This window comes from Hypanus sabinus, chromosome 9 (assembly GCF_030144855.1).
Source record: "Hypanus sabinus isolate sHypSab1 chromosome 9, sHypSab1.hap1, whole genome shotgun sequence".
In the NCBI taxonomy this organism is placed as follows: domain Eukaryota; kingdom Metazoa; phylum Chordata; class Chondrichthyes; order Myliobatiformes; family Dasyatidae; genus Hypanus; species Hypanus sabinus.
In genome coordinates this window covers 159518292-159534121 of record NC_082714.1, presented here as the reverse complement: position 1 = coordinate 159534121, position 15830 = coordinate 159518292, and the positions used below count along the sequence as shown (strand labels likewise).

Genomic DNA, 15830 nt, shown 5'->3' with positions numbered 1-15830 from the left:
CCTCCCCCACACCCCCATGGAAATGTTCATGTTTTAATTGTTTTACAACATTGAATCACAGTGGATTTAATTTGGCTTTTTTTTTACATTGATTGACAGAAAAAGACTTTTGTGTCAAAGTGAAAACAGATCTCTACAAAGTGATCTAAATTATTTACAAATACACAAAATAATTGATTGCACAAGTATCATCCCATTTAATATGACACACCAAATCATCACTTGTTTTACAAGTCACATAATTAGTTAAATGGAGATCTGTTTTTGGTGACCTGTGTGCAGTCAAGGTGTTTCAATTGATTGTAGTAAAAATACACCTTTATCAGGAAGGTCCAACTGCTGGTGAGTCAGTATCCTGGCAAAAACTACACCATGAAGACAAAAGAACACTCCAAGAAACTTCGTGAAAAAGGTTTTTGAAAAAAACAAGTCAGGAGATGGATACAAGAGAATTTCCAAGTCACTGACCATCTCTTGGAGTACAGTTAAGTCAATCATCAAGAAATGGAAAGAATATGGCACAACTGTAAGTCTGCCTAGTGAAGGAGGCTGTCAAGAGATCTGTAACAACTCTGGAAGAGTTACAAGCTTCAGTGGTTGAGGTGGGAGAGACTGCACGTACAACTGTTACCCGGGTGCTTCACCAGTCGGAGCTTTATGGGAGAGTGGTAAAGAGAAAGCCATTATTGAAAAAAAACTCACAAGAAATCTTGGCTAGAGCTGCCTGAAGGCATGTAGGAAAGCTGGAAGAAGGTTCTGATGAAACCAAAATTGAGCTTTTTGGCCATCAACTAAACGCTACATTTAGCGGAGCCAAACACTGCACACCCTCAAAAACAATCCCTACCATGATGGTGGCGGCATCACGCTGTGGGGATGCTTCACTGCAGCAGGCCCTGGAAAGCTTGTGAAGATAGATGGTAAAATGAATGCAGCAAGATATAGGAAAACCTATGCAGAGAACTATGATTTGGGAGAAAATCTGCTTTCGAGCAAAGCAATCACCTCAGTATAAAGTCAAAGCTACACAGGAATAGCTTAAAAATAAAATTAATATCCTGGAGTGACCAAGTCAGAGTCCAGACCTCAGTCCAATTAAGAATTTGTGACAGGACTTGAAAAGAGCTGTTCACTCACAATCCCCATACAATCTGACAGAACTTGAGCAGTTTTGTAAAGAAGAATGGGGAAAATTGCAGTGTCCAGATGTGCAAAGCTGATAGAGACCTATCCACACAGAGTCAAGGCTGCAATTGGCTGCCAAAGATGCATCTATTAAATACTCCCGAAGGAAGTGAATACCTATGCAATCAATTGCTTCATGTTCACTTTGTAGAGATCTGATTTCACAGAGTCTGTTGGCCAGAAAGAATGACAGTCTTCAAATCAGTGAATTCAAATGAATCAAGAACAGTGGAAGCAGTCTTTGTTCTTGCTGTGTGCTTGGGGGATGGAGACTGCCATTTTGTGAAGACACTCGATTCTCCATTTTGTGAGCTTGACATGCTGGACTGTTTTAAAGAAGGCACAAAGACTCTTCGGGTAATCTGCTGGACTGGAGGTCATTTCCAAATAAGGAGTTATTTGTGAGGTGTTCTTTGATTGGCTATAATAAGCATGATTGTGAATGCCTGAGGTGATTCAAGCTCGTTGCTGACTGAGAACAAACAGCCATGAGTCAGCAACTGTCTCTTGATGGGAAGAGGATAATAGATGGATGCTGCTTTGGACCAGAGCCAATGACCAGGTGTTAAAGACCAGACACATGACCTGCGGCCAATGACACGGGAATACGACATTTGCATTGATAAGCAATGGATATAAAAGTGGCTGCTTTGTGTGTGCCGGGGGCGGTAACTTCGAAGAATAACCATCGCAGATACAAGGGAGAAGAACTCTGCGTGAAGCACGTGGAGAGTGAATCGGGACCACGAGGAACAAGGAACAACTGGCCAGCGTAGATTCCTCCACCCGGGTAATACTTTTGCTATTCTTTGACTATTCAGGAGGGTCAGGGATAATTAGCGGGTGTGCGCACAAGGGATTTAGTGTATGAATTCACATATTTGTTAGTTTGAACAATAAAGGTAATTGTCAGTAAACCCAGATCTCTCTGTGCCTCACTCAGAATCGTTGAAGAGGGAGAAGCGGTATCTCTCTCTCTCTCTTTTTCCAACAAGTCTTTTTCCATTGAACAGTGTCAAAAAAAAGCCAAACTAAATCCACTGTGATTTAATAAAACATGAAAACTTCCAGGGGAGGGTGAATACTTTTTATGGGATAATATATACACACATACTTGGGATTTAATATCAGACAGAAGAGGGAGCTCCACCCAACTGCCACTTAGGAATCAGAATCAGGTTTAATATCATCAGCTTATGTTGTGAAATGTGCTGTTTTGAGGCAGCAGTACAATGCAATACATAACATTAAATTACATTATATATACTGTATATTCACACACAAATATATACATACGTATATATATATACACACACACACACACACACACACACACACACACACACACACACACATATATAAAAAAACTGAATACAAGTGCAAAGGAGAGAAAAAATAGCTCACTGTGTTGAGAAATCTGATGGTAGAGGGGAAGCAGCAATTCCTAAAATGTTAAGTATGTCTACAGGCCCCTGTAACTCTTCCCTGATAGTAGTAGTGAGAGAAGAGCACATCCTGATGGGGGTCTTTGATGATGGATGCAGCATTTTAGACTTTCAAAGATACCCTCAAAGTTGGGGAGGCTAGAGGTTATGGTGGAGCTGGTGGAGTTTGCAAATGATGCCCAATTTAATCAGACACTGAGATACCATGGCTGAAAAAAAAACTTCTCCAAGCCATGTGCAAGGATTATGGAAAGGTAGCAACAGGGAACTCTGTGATTAGGATACAGGGATCATCCTCCACAGATGCTTTCCAGAATATCAAAGGACAAGTTGCCTTTGGGTGCTTTGGAGGCTGAAGAATTTGAATAGGAACAGAGAGAAACTAGACCACAACAAAAAAAAATTACATTGATAATAGAGAAGGCCCTCCTGATGGAATTCAACTAAATCACAGCACATAATATACAAAGAGAGTCATAGAAACAGTATAGCACAGAAACAGGCCCTTTGGCCCTTCTAATCTGTGCCAAGCTATTATGTTGGAAACATATATTTGCAAATCGGCACAAGGATAGGTAATATAATATTATACAACTGTCGTGCTGGTGGGAAAGCACTATCCTGAGATTCATGTTCTTGCAGGATCTTACAAGAAAAATAAAGAAAAACAGTAAAAATGATGAAACACCATACACAAAGACTGACAAACAACCAACGTGCAAAAGACAAAATTTACTGAAGATGAGCTTTTTTGTGGTCATCTCACCGGAAGCTGGGACTATTAGCTGGGTGGACGCCATGGTCAGCATGGGCTGTTTCGGCAGAAGACCCTATGTACCTGCGCTCTATTACTGGGCAGGATCTGGATGAACTGTACATGACAGGCCAGTGAGGAAATATACTGGAGAAGTGGGCAGGATTCCGGCTGTATCTGGATGAACTGTACAAGATGGGGCTGGGAAGGAAATATACTGAAGTTGGATGCAAGGCATGTGAAGATCATCACTTTGGACAATGAAGCAACAAATGAAACAGGTGATCATGAAAAGAGGGAAACGGAGAAGCATTGACATACAACAGGTTCGAAAGTCAGCATCAGGAGGTAAATAAAATTAATTATACAGTATATGCAGGCTTTCCCGACATCTTGGATTGTGTTGGTTGTTGAAACAAACAGCACATTTAGCCGTATGGTTCAATGTACCACACTTAAAACTGATCGTTGAAATCTTTTAAATTTAGCAATGATATCTGCTGCCATCTTGTGGTCTAAAAAGGCTTCTTTCTCCTCATCAGGGCACAATTCACATGAAATGACAAAGAAATTTGCTTAAGTTAAAATTAAAGAAAGAAAACCAGAGAAGGAAGTTATTTAAAGTTGTTTGCTTAATTCCAAAGTAAGAGCATTATTGAAAAAGATTCTGGATCCATCTCACACCAGCATTTTTTCCTGTCTGGGATCATCACATTCAGCCCCTCTGATCCTGTTTCCTGAAAGCAGGCAAAAGGACAACTTCTATACCAATGCTTTAAGACTATGGAGTGGTTCTCTACTACGACACGATGGATTCTGGTATGACCTTACACCTTATAAACTGCCTGCTCTGCACTTTCTCTGTCGTAATGCCTTATTCTGAACGTTTTACCTTATTATCTGCATGAACAGCATGCAAGACAATATTTTCCACTACACCTTGGTACAGCTGACAATATTAAACTATTTTACCCATTTTCTCTGGTTTTATTTTTTGCTTGCAACGTTTTAGGAGTAGCTTCTTTCACTCCGCCAACAGATTTCTGAACCCATGAACACTACTTCACCAGTTTTGCGGTATTCTGCACTACTTATTTAATTTTTATATACATATTTATGATTGTAATTCAGTAGATTCATTATTGCACTGTCCTGCTGACACAAAACAAATTTCATAACATACGTCAGTGATAATAAACCTGATAGATTCTTTAACTTTCCCTAGTTCCACTGAAGTCAGAACTCTACTTCCTCTTTATATTCCTTTGCCTACCCTGTGCTCTGAGTGTTACCTGGTTATTTATTTATTTAATGAGACCTCATGGAGTCCTTCTGGCCCTTCGAGCAGCACTGCCCAGCAACTCCCGACTTAACCCTCACCTAACCACAGGACAGTTTACAATAACCGGTTGCATCACTGTCTGATATGGAGGTTCCAAGGCACAGGATTAAAAAAGGCTCAGAGGGCTGTGAGCTACCTCCATCATGGGCAAAACCCTCAGAACCATCGAGGACATCTTCAAAAGGCATTGTCTCAAGGTGGCACCATTAAAGAACCTCATCAATGGGATGTACCCTCTTCTCATTACTGCCATCAGGGAGTAGGTACAGGAACCTGAAAACTCACACGATATTTTAAGAACAGCTTCTTTCCCTCAGTCATCAGATTCCTGAATGCTCAATAAACCCATAAACACTATCTCACTGTCCCTCTCCTGCACTATTTATTGTAACTGCCACGTTTTTATGTCTTACACCTTACTGATGATACAGAACAAATTTCACAGAATATCCACGCGAATGGTTCTTGATTAGTCAGGGTGTCAAAAGTTACGAGAAGGCAGGGGAAAGAGGTTGAGGGGGATTATAGATCGGCCATGATGGAATGGTGCAGCAGATTTGATGGGCTGAATGGCCAAATTCTGTTACTATGTCTTATGGTCTTATAACCTGAAATGTTGACTGTTTATCCCTTTCCATAGACACTGCCTCACCTGCTGAGTTCCTCCAGTACTTTATGTGTGTTAGTCTTATAACGAACATCTCTGATGTTGTGCTGACCTTTTAACCTACAAACTTAACAAAACTTTCTACCACCAACCTTGCTGTTGCCTTGTGATAAGCAGCAGCACCAAATGCTGTTATCAATCATTATTATGTGGCATGAGTCACTACATTTATATTCTGTGGGAATAGGAAAACACTAAATATCACTCAGTTAACTTAAAACTCGATTGATAATTACTCTGGTAAAATGCCTTGTGAGATTTTATTTGATTAAAAGGTTTTATTAATTTCATTTCCCAGTTCATCTTCATATTAAAGAAATATGAAAGCAATATCAAATTTCACATACAAAAGTTCTAACTTCCAACATAAAATAGATACTTAACAAGGTGAAAGAGAGCCTATTAGATGAATACAACATTGGAGACTCATTAAATATTTATCTGATAACAAAGGAACATAAATAATCCTCTATAGATCTGTTTACGCTAATATCAGATAAATATATCAGATACAGTGCACAGCCAGTGCCTTTTTCCCAGGGAGGCATCGGATAATATGCAAGGACATAATTTTAAGGTGATTGGTGGCAAGTATGGGGGGTGGCAGAGGCAGATAAATTGGGAACATTAAAGAAACCCTTTGTTTTATTAATAAACACGAGAAAGTCCAAAGATGCTGGAAATCCAAAGACAAAATGGTGGAGGAACTCAGCAGATCATGCAACACCTATGGAGATGGTCGACATTTCAGGCCAAGATCCTTCTTCAGGACTCCTGAAGATTTATTTATTGAAAGACAGAGTAGGAATAGGCCCTTCTGGCCCTTTGATCCAAGTTTGACCCAGTTTAATCTTTGCCTAATCATGGGACAATGACCAACTAACCTACCAAAGCCCAGCATGTCTTTGGACCGTGTGAGGAAACCCACGTGGTCACGGGGAGAACGTGCAAACTCCTTACAGACAGTGACGGGAATTGAACCCAGGTCACCTGCACTGTAAGGCGTTGTGCTAAGGACTAGACTACCATGCCACACTAACAGATAAAATAGGCTCATGGACGATAGAAAAATGGAGGGCTATGTCAAAAGGAAGGGTTAGATTGGTCTCTGAGAATGCTAAAAAGTATAGATGTATGACTTTATAGATCTGTCTACACTAATATCAGATAAATATATCAGATACACAGCCAGTGCCTTTTTGACTTGTATGTATGACTTTGTGGGCCAAAGGGCCTGTGCTGTACTGTAATGCTCTACGGTGCTGAGATACATCCTAGGATGCACAGGGACACATCATCAGTGATGTAACCTGGGTCATCAGGTGTTTCAACATCAGACACCCTCGCCGAAGCAACCCAGCCAAGGTTGATCAGCCCCTGGCTTCTGTCCCAGCAGCATTGGTCCATGGGTCACGCCTCCAGATCCATAACCATCTGGAAGCTCAATCAACGGCCTCTGGGATGGCCCCGATAGCTCTTTTCTTTGCAGCCAAGACCAGTCTAGGTCAGGCACAACGAGTACCCAGCAACACTATACCCCATATCAATGGGGCGCTCACTGTGCCCTCCACCCCTGCTCTACCAGCTCCTGGTACTTGGCTTTCTTATGCTCAAATGCCTCATCAATCCAGTTTTCCCAAGCAACTGTCAGTTCCACCCTGACCACCTGCTTCAAAGTTTCTGACAAAAATGTAATGACTCATGCTACATAATGTCAGGCCCCAGTGAAGATAATGCGATGAAATCAAAGAACCTTAATTGGTTGTCAAGATCAATCTTCAGTAGCCAGCAATGTTCCCTCTAAGGTGTGCGCAAGTGCATGCACACACATCTTTTGAAGGTAGCACACAAAGGTACTTAAACTGCACACAAATGTCGTCACCCTCTACCTCGTGGGCATGTTACGTATACTTCACAATCATACACGATCACATTTCCTTTTCTGGTTTCTAATGTGGACGGTGTTGACAAAGTGGAGTTTGCGATGATTTGTCTGCAGATTTTTGAAATATCTTACTTACACTGTTTTTATTGAAGAAATTATTTATTCACTATGTCAAATTCTAAAGGCATGAAGCACAGAAGAATTGCTGGTTCATTTAAAGTGGAATGTCTTAATGAAACAGTAGAAACTGCTACACTGAAAGCTCATGAGATCAGGAACATGCAGCTACAAGAAATATTGACTACAATACAGAAACTGGTGTTATCTGCATGTATTGTCATGCAAAAGTTGCTGAAGAATTTGCAAACGAAGTGATACTTAATAAATTGACTTTTTAAAGTGTTATTTAGCAAGCAAATCACATATAGATGATGTGCAAAAGCTCTGGAGAAAAAAATCCCTCATTTCCCACTACAGGCCTGCTGAGTATGTTTTGTGAGAGTGTAGATGAACGAGTGAAAATGATCAAACCCAGAGGAGATCAAAGTTCTTGCTGGCAGTGTTTTGCTAGCTGTTAAAATGAATATCTCTTATATATAAAGTGTTGTCAAAGGGGCAAAAAATTGCACAGCGCAAGAGTTTTGTGCTTGCTAGTCGTTACAAATTGGAGGGAACATTGGTTGCCAATCAGACACCGTGGAATTTCATTAGTTTTAGATTAGGATGACAAAATGATTGGCCACACCCCCAAACCACATTTCATACGTTAACTCATTCTCGTCAGCCACAATCCAAAGGCAACATTTTCAGTTGTGAGCCAAAGAGATGGGGTTGAGATCCCATCACATGTTCCTATATTAAAAAAATACCACTACAGCACTGAAAGAGTGCTGCATTGTCGGAGGTGCTGGTAAATACGAAAGCTACTTCTCATCTGCTTTTTTGGATAGGAATATAAAATTTCACGGCACATGAACAGATTGACTGAAGCACTAGCCACAGAACGCTGGTGAGTATAACTTAGTTAATGTGACCTAAAGAAAGCAAGTGGTCATTGTAGGAACTTTTCTGCTGTATTGTCTACAAAGCATCTTTTCTTCAGAGATTTGACTGCAAAGTGCTCTGGGATGCCCAGAGGCTGCAAAAGACATTTAGGAATGAATTCTTTTTCTCATCTTGAAAGCCGAGCACTCTAATTGTCCCTTTTGTACTGCTGGCTTATATTGTTACAGGTCCAAAGATTGGCATTGCTCACATACTGTACAAGTTGTGGCAAGGCTACAAGTTGCCAGAAAGAGGCCACTGATAGCATGAAGGATCCCACCCGCCCTGCTCATGGACTGTCTGTTCCACTCCCATCAGGGAAGAGGCTACGCAGTGTCCACACCAGGACCACCAGACACAAAAGCAGTTATGTTCCCTAAGCAGCAAGGCTGATCAACACCTCCAGCCACAAACCCACCCCTCCACACACCTATCGACTTTTCACACCTGTTTTCTGAATCTTTCAATTGGCAATTGATCTTTCAAGTAAGGAATTCTTGAGGAGGGCGAGGTGAGAGGTAGGTGGGGAAGGGGGAGCTTGGTTGCATGGTGTCAAGAGAACAAACTCTCAATGTCAGCAAGACAAAAGAGCTGATCACTGAAACAGGGAGGAGTATACTCCACCTCCCACCACCACCCCATCTTTATCAATGGTGCTGAGGGGGAGATGGCTGAAAACTACAAGCCCCAGGTGTATATATCACCAGAAAGTCGACCTAGTGCAGCCATGTAGACGCTATGGCAAAGAAAGCATAACATTGCCCCTAGCTGCTCAGGGGGTTAAGGAAATTCATCAGGTCTTCAATGACCCTTGGCAATCTTTTCAGATGCACTATAGATAGCATCCTATCCTAATGCAGCACAGCTGGTAGGGCACAAGTAATTACAGAGTTGTGAATGCAGCCTTCTCTTCAGGGACGCTGTCTACACTTCTCGGTACCTCAGGAAAGAGGAAAGCAAAATAAAGGAGCCCTTCCACCCCACACATTCTCACTTCTCCCCTCTCCCAACAGGCAGAAGAAATAAAAGCTGGAGAACATGTACCACCAGGCTGAAGGACAGCTTCAAATCTCACTTTTAAATGAACATCTTGTACAATAAAGGTGAACTCGATTTATGAATCTAGCCCATTGCGGCCGTGTGTATTACTGTCTGCCTGCACTGCACTTCCTCTAACACTAACTCAATCATCTGTATTCTATTATTCTGTTTCCTTTTGTATCTCCTCATACTCCGCGTAGTGGAGAGTGTCTGGCTGCATCACAGCCTGGTATGGAAACACCAATGCCCTTCAACAGAAAATCCTACAAAAAGTAGTGGATGTGGCCCAGTTGATCATCACGGGTAGAGCCCTCCCCACCACTGAGCACATATGCATGGAACACTATCGCAGGAAAGCTGCATCCATCATCTGGGACCCCCACCACCTCAGGACATCCCCTCTTCTCGCTGCTGCCATCAGAAAGGTGGTACAGGAGCCTCAGGTCTCACACCACCAGGTTCAGGCACAGTTATTACCCCTCAACCATCAGGCTCTTGAAGCAAAGAGGATAACTTCACTCAACTTCACTTGCCCCATCATTGAAATCTTCCCACAACCTATGGACTCACTTTCAAGGACACTGCATCTCATGTTCTCAATATTATTTCTTAATATAATATAATTTAATATCTATAATATAATTATTATTTCTTTTTTTTATTTATACATCTTCTATACTCTGGTTGAACGCCCCAGTTGGTCACTCATTGATTCTGTTAAGGTTATTATTCTATAGATTTATTCTGTATGCCCACAAGAAAATGAATCTCAGGGTTGGACATAGTGATATATATGCACTTTGATAATAAAATTTGCTTTGAACTTTGATGAACTTATGTATGGAATGATCTGTCTGGATGGCAGGCCTTGAGTTGCATGTGACAATAGATCCACATTCACCTGCCTTAAGACATAACCAGTTTGTGTAGTATGTTAGGAAGTTAACCGCATCAAGGCATTAAAGGAACACCAGCCGCACTACAGAGTACAGGGCCACAACAGTACGTTTGAGGGAGAGGGGCACTTAACAAATGGAGCCAAGTCCTTTGAAGCTCACTGTCCTAAAATTCTACGCGTCGGTTGAGGTTTCATGATCAAGTTTCCAAAGAGGAAGCCAGAATTCAAGTTCAGTCAACATGCCACAACTGATACCGTTTCATGATTGCAGAATACAATTTAAAAGAAAAGATTATGGTCCAAAAGTAGTTGGACAAGATGATGGTCAGGCCACTTTTGAACTACTGTATTCAGTTTTGGTCACTCTGCAATGGGAAAGATGCCACTGAGCCGGAAAGAGTCCAGAAGAGATTTACGAGGATGTTGCCAGGATTCAAGGTTCTGAATTACGTACAGAGAAATATCGAAACTTTTTTTTCCATAGGCCATAAGAGAATAAGGGCTGACCTTACACAGGTATAAAAAATGATGAATTTGCAGTGACGTTTTCCCAGGGTCGTGGGGTCAAAAACCAGAGGCGAGCAGGGATTGATTTAAAAGGGATATGAGGGGCACTTAGAGAGTGGTCTTTTAGAATGAGCTGCCAGAGGAAGTTGTTGGGGCGGGTACACTGACAACAGTTAAAAGGTTCTTTGTCAGCTACATGGATACATAAGGTTTAGAGGAATATGGACCAGACACAGGAAAACTAGCTTAGATAGGCAGTTTGGTTGTCATGGTCCAGTTCAGCAAAGGACTCGTTTCCATGCTTTGTATTTTATGTATTTGGAGATACAACATGATAGCAGGCCCTGATGGCCCAATGGGCCCGTGCTGTCTGATTACACCCACGTGACCAACTAACCTATTATCCGGTACGTCTTAGGAACGTGGAAGGAAACAGGAGCGCCCGGAGTATAGCTACGTGATTACAAGGAGAACATACAAACTCTTTACAGACAGTAGAGGCAATAGTGTTACACTAACTGTTACGGTAGCTTGCCACTACCCAGGTAGGCTGTATTTTGCTTTGACATTAAAAGAGCATGCAAGTGCTCCGGTGATGCAGAAGATTCATAAGGTTTTAAATTAGCAGCATTCAGACTATAAACGCAATTAGAAACATTTTGGTGTCTCACGTTTCATTGTTCCGTCTACTTCACTGTCTTCACTGTTGATCACCATGGTCCCCATCTGAGAGTCCAGAGTGTCGCTCTCGTGCTCGATCATTGTCCGGGCACCGTCACTCATCGTGCTGGCAGCTCTCATGGTCCCTGTGTCGTCGGCACTTGCTCTCACCATGGTGCCCGAATCACTGTCTTCTTCTTCCTGCAAAAATTATTCACTAACAATTAAACAGTGGAAGGATAGCAACCTTCTGACCTTCGAATTTAATCACAGTCTCCCTCCCCGCTGTTTGTCACCTTCACTGTAGACGAAGGGCCAGAACCATCGTTGAGGATCCCTACCACCCATCCCACATTCTCTCAGACTCAGCACCGTCAGGAAGGAATCCAAATCAGCTTTAATATCACCAGCATGTGTCATGAAATTTGTTGTTATGTGGCAGCCATACATTGCAATACATAATTTAAAAAATTTTTAAATCTAATTTAAAGTTCATGAGTGTGATGTAGAGTTTATGAAAAAAATGGTCATGTAGTATTTATTGGTTCAATGTCCATTCAGAAATATGGCAGAGGGAAGAAGCCATTTCTGAATTGTGAAGTGTGCCTTCAGGCTCCTGTAGCTCCTCCCTGATGGCAGCAAAGAGAAGAGGGTTTGTCCTGGGTGATGGGGGTCTTTAATGACAAATGCCGCATCAGGACCAGGTCTGCCAGACTGGGTATCAGCTTTTTTCCTCAGTCTGTGAGACTAGTGAATACCCTGCCACCACCAAGGTCTCGTCACTAGGACAGCGAGCTGTTTACTGTTTACCTGTGTGACACACTCCATGTGCATTTTGAATTATATATTACTAGCTTATCTGAGTTAATATTTTGTTTTATGTGCTGTGTGTGCTAAATGTATTGTGGGTGGACCATGGTACAGTCTGATAACAATACCCTTGAACTTGGAAATTCTGCAGGTACCGGAAATCACAATGTGTGTGTGACACACACAAAATGCTGGAGGAACTCAGCAGGTCAAGCTGTCCTGATGAAGGGTCTTGGACTGAAACATTGACTCTTTATTCCTTTCCATAGATGCTGCCTGACCTGCTGAGTTCCTCCAGTATTTTGTGTGTGCTATATAAATAGTTGAACAGACGGGCTCCTGGCAATGAAAAACAAATTTGAAGTTTCCCACTAGGGCACAGAGGTGGTAGAATACAAATGAAGTCCCATTCCCATCAAAATCTCAGAATATAATCTCAGAGTGCAGAGGCAGAGCAACATGCCTGTAAGGCAGACCGATACATCACAGCAAGTTCCTAATATGTGTAAATATATATGGACAATAAAGCTGATCCTTGATGTGAGGAGATGCAGAGTCTGAGTAGATAGATCTACAGAAGATATTGTTAGCGCAAGATTTAACAGGTGAAGGTAGGTAGATAAACTGTTCTTCCTGGCAGGAGTTTGGTAGCCAGAGGGTGCAGCAGTGGTGAATAACTCAGAATGAGAGGAATTGATTTAACAGAGAGTTGCCCTGATCTAGAACACAATGACTGAAAGGGCAGACGGAGTATATTAAATGAAATTTGAAAAGGGAATTAAACAAGCGATTTAAAGCAAAAGGAGAAGAGGCTGGCAATCCATTCTATTCAAAGAGTCAGTGTGGAGTCAATGGCTGAAGGGTTTCTGACTGAGCATGAACATTCAATGCCAAAGCACCTTTTATCATGTAACAGTTAATACCAATCCTCCAAGAGGACCACAACCTTGTTCTAGAATTTGGAGACTTCATGTCTCAGTGACCCAGAGAGCTATGTTAGCTGGAGTGAGGGTCTTGTGCTTTGGCTCTTGGTAGGGTCACCCATGCCAAAGAGGTCAAAGGGTAGAGGTCAGATTAAGAGTGGTCCACCGTTCATCCACGTTCTGGGGTTCAGCTCAGGGCTAACAACCCTGACTGGTCAAGACAAATGATTGTCACCGAAACAACAATGAAGAATCCCTTCTAAATAAATAGTAATGGCTGACATTTATCACTGCCCTAAATCCCAGTGGTGTGACGGGCAGCAGGTAGTGAATACCAATAATAGCACGAGAGCTATTAATAGTATAAAACAATAACAGGGATGAGGACATTATGCAGTGTCAAAGTAGATAAATAACATCCACACCTGAAAAAATTTACAGTAAGTACACTAAATCCAGTAATCATGTCTGTTCAGATAATGCCTCCAGATGAAATTTCACTGGATGTTTTGATGCAGCTAATCTCATTTTACCAGCCTCAACCAGTCTGCCCAGTCTCCTCTGATCGCTCTCATTTACAATGCATTCTCATTCACAGAACTGGCACTCACTGGAAACTTTTTCTCCCACACCATTCTCTGTAAACCCCAGAGCTGAGGTTCCTAACTGGGGTCCACAGATCCCTTGCACTGGTCGATGGCATGAAGAAAGTTCAGAGCCTCGGCTCTAGAGACTGTTGTGCATGAAAATCCCAGGAGATCAGCAGGTTCTGAGATACTCAAACCACCCCATCTGGCACCAACTATCATTCCATTGTCAAAGTTACTTAGATCACATTCCTACACTATTCTGATGTTTGGACCGAACCTGTTGACCATGTCTGCATGTTTCTATGCATTGAGTTGCTGCCACATGATTGGCTGATTAGATATTTACATTAACGTACAGGTGTACCTAATAAAGTGGCCACTGAGTGTTTACTATAAAGTACAACAAATTGTGAAAAAAGTTAAGTATTGTTCGTGAGTTCATTGTCTGCTCAGAAATTTGACGGTAGAGGGGAAGAAGTTGTTCCTAAAATGTGCATGTCCTCAGATAAATAGCTATAATTTTGGAAGATGGAGAGAAAACAAACTGCTGGAGAAACTCAGCGGGTCAGGCAGCATCTGTGGAGGTGAAGGGCTGGTCGATATTTCAGGCCGAGACCGGAATCAGGATGATGGGGTAAATATAGTGAGCCTGAGGCAGAGTAGATTGGAGATTTTATTTACCGTCCATAACCAGTAAGGGAATACTGAATGTTCAGCTTGGTTGTGCTACTTTCCCAACAATGACACTTGCTCCTCAGCAATACTACATCACTGAGAAAATCCGACATACAAGTGCATGAAAACACTCAGACTGTTTGCGCCGATGTGGCACACACATGCACGCGAGTGCACACATGTAAAAACACACATACGCATGTCAGCAGTAAACAAATCTACACATAATTAAGTCATCACGTGTGAATATGAGTAAAAACATGCCGCATACACATCTGAGAATGCATGCACACACGTCACACACACATAGCCAAAGCAAACCAGACAACTATGCCCAAAACAGACAGCTGAATAGCTGTGTTCAGCTCTGTATCAGTTCCTTTACTGTAAAAAGAAATTAACTTTAGGAATGTTCCATGTTTTGATTAGAAATTACTATAAAAATTCAAAGATTTAAGCAGTTTCCTGTCTTCAAAAAAAGAAACAAGCATGCAATTTTTCTATTAAAAACAAAGCTCTTTGCAAAACCCCAAAAAGGACACTTCAAGCACACACACACACACACACACACACACCTCACCTCCATCTTATGTCTATTTCTATTCAGTAACACAAATTTTCTATACATTGGTTTCTAAATGAAAAAAAGGATTACAACCCAGTAAGAAGCTGCAAACCAGAAGAGTCAAAAGTGACAGATGTTCAAGAGAAACAACCGGGGTAATCTATAAAGGTTTGGTAGGACCATATCAGGAAAATGGCAGATTAGTTAGTTCTGCATTATATAAATTTTTTTTTGTTTTTTTTTCTTTCTTTTTTCTGTTTTTTTTATATTATACATTATGAAATATTTAGATTTACTATGTCCATACATATATCTTATGGCTTATGTCTTGGTAAACTCATTTATATTGTAACTATTATGTATGTTTTTTTTATATGTAATGGAATGTGTATGTTGGTAATTTCTTTATCAATATATCATCTGTATTCTGTCCATATTATTAATATTAATAAAAAGATTTAGAAAGAAAAGAAAGAAAAGGAAAATGGCTTCAGTTCTGAGAACACTTAGCACCACGTTAGCCCACGTTGGCCTTGGGAGGGATACAGCACACAAGCAGCAGAACAACCCCAGATGCTGAAGAATTAAAGTGAGAACAGTTTGCACAGAGGGTCTGCATTACCTTGAAAAGAGCAGAGGTAAAGGTGATCTAATTCAACAGCTTAACGGAAATGAACTATTTCCTCTAGTGGAGGTACAGGTATAACTCTGGACATTCTTTCCTCCCTCCCTTCCCAACTACAGAAGGTACAAAAACCTGAAAGCAAATACCACTAGGCCCAAGGACAGCTTCTATCCCGCAGTTGTAAAACTATTAAATGGTTCACTAGTACGATAAT

At 41.4% G+C, this 15830-nt stretch overlaps 1 protein-coding gene across 3 annotated transcripts in view; it reads right to left on the bottom strand.

Moving 5' to 3' along the window:
- The window catches only part of LOC132399972 (serine/threonine-protein kinase 3/4), a 331476-nt gene that overhangs the window by 223194 nt on the left and 92452 nt on the right, over nucleotides 1-15830 (bottom strand). For all 3 annotated transcript variants that reach the window (XM_059980968.1, XM_059980970.1, XM_059980969.1), the window contains exon 9: nucleotides 11440-11629. In XM_059980968.1, the coding sequence (XP_059836951.1) occupies nucleotides 11440-11629 (190 nt within the window). The remainder of the gene's footprint in view (nucleotides 1-11439; nucleotides 11630-15830) is intronic.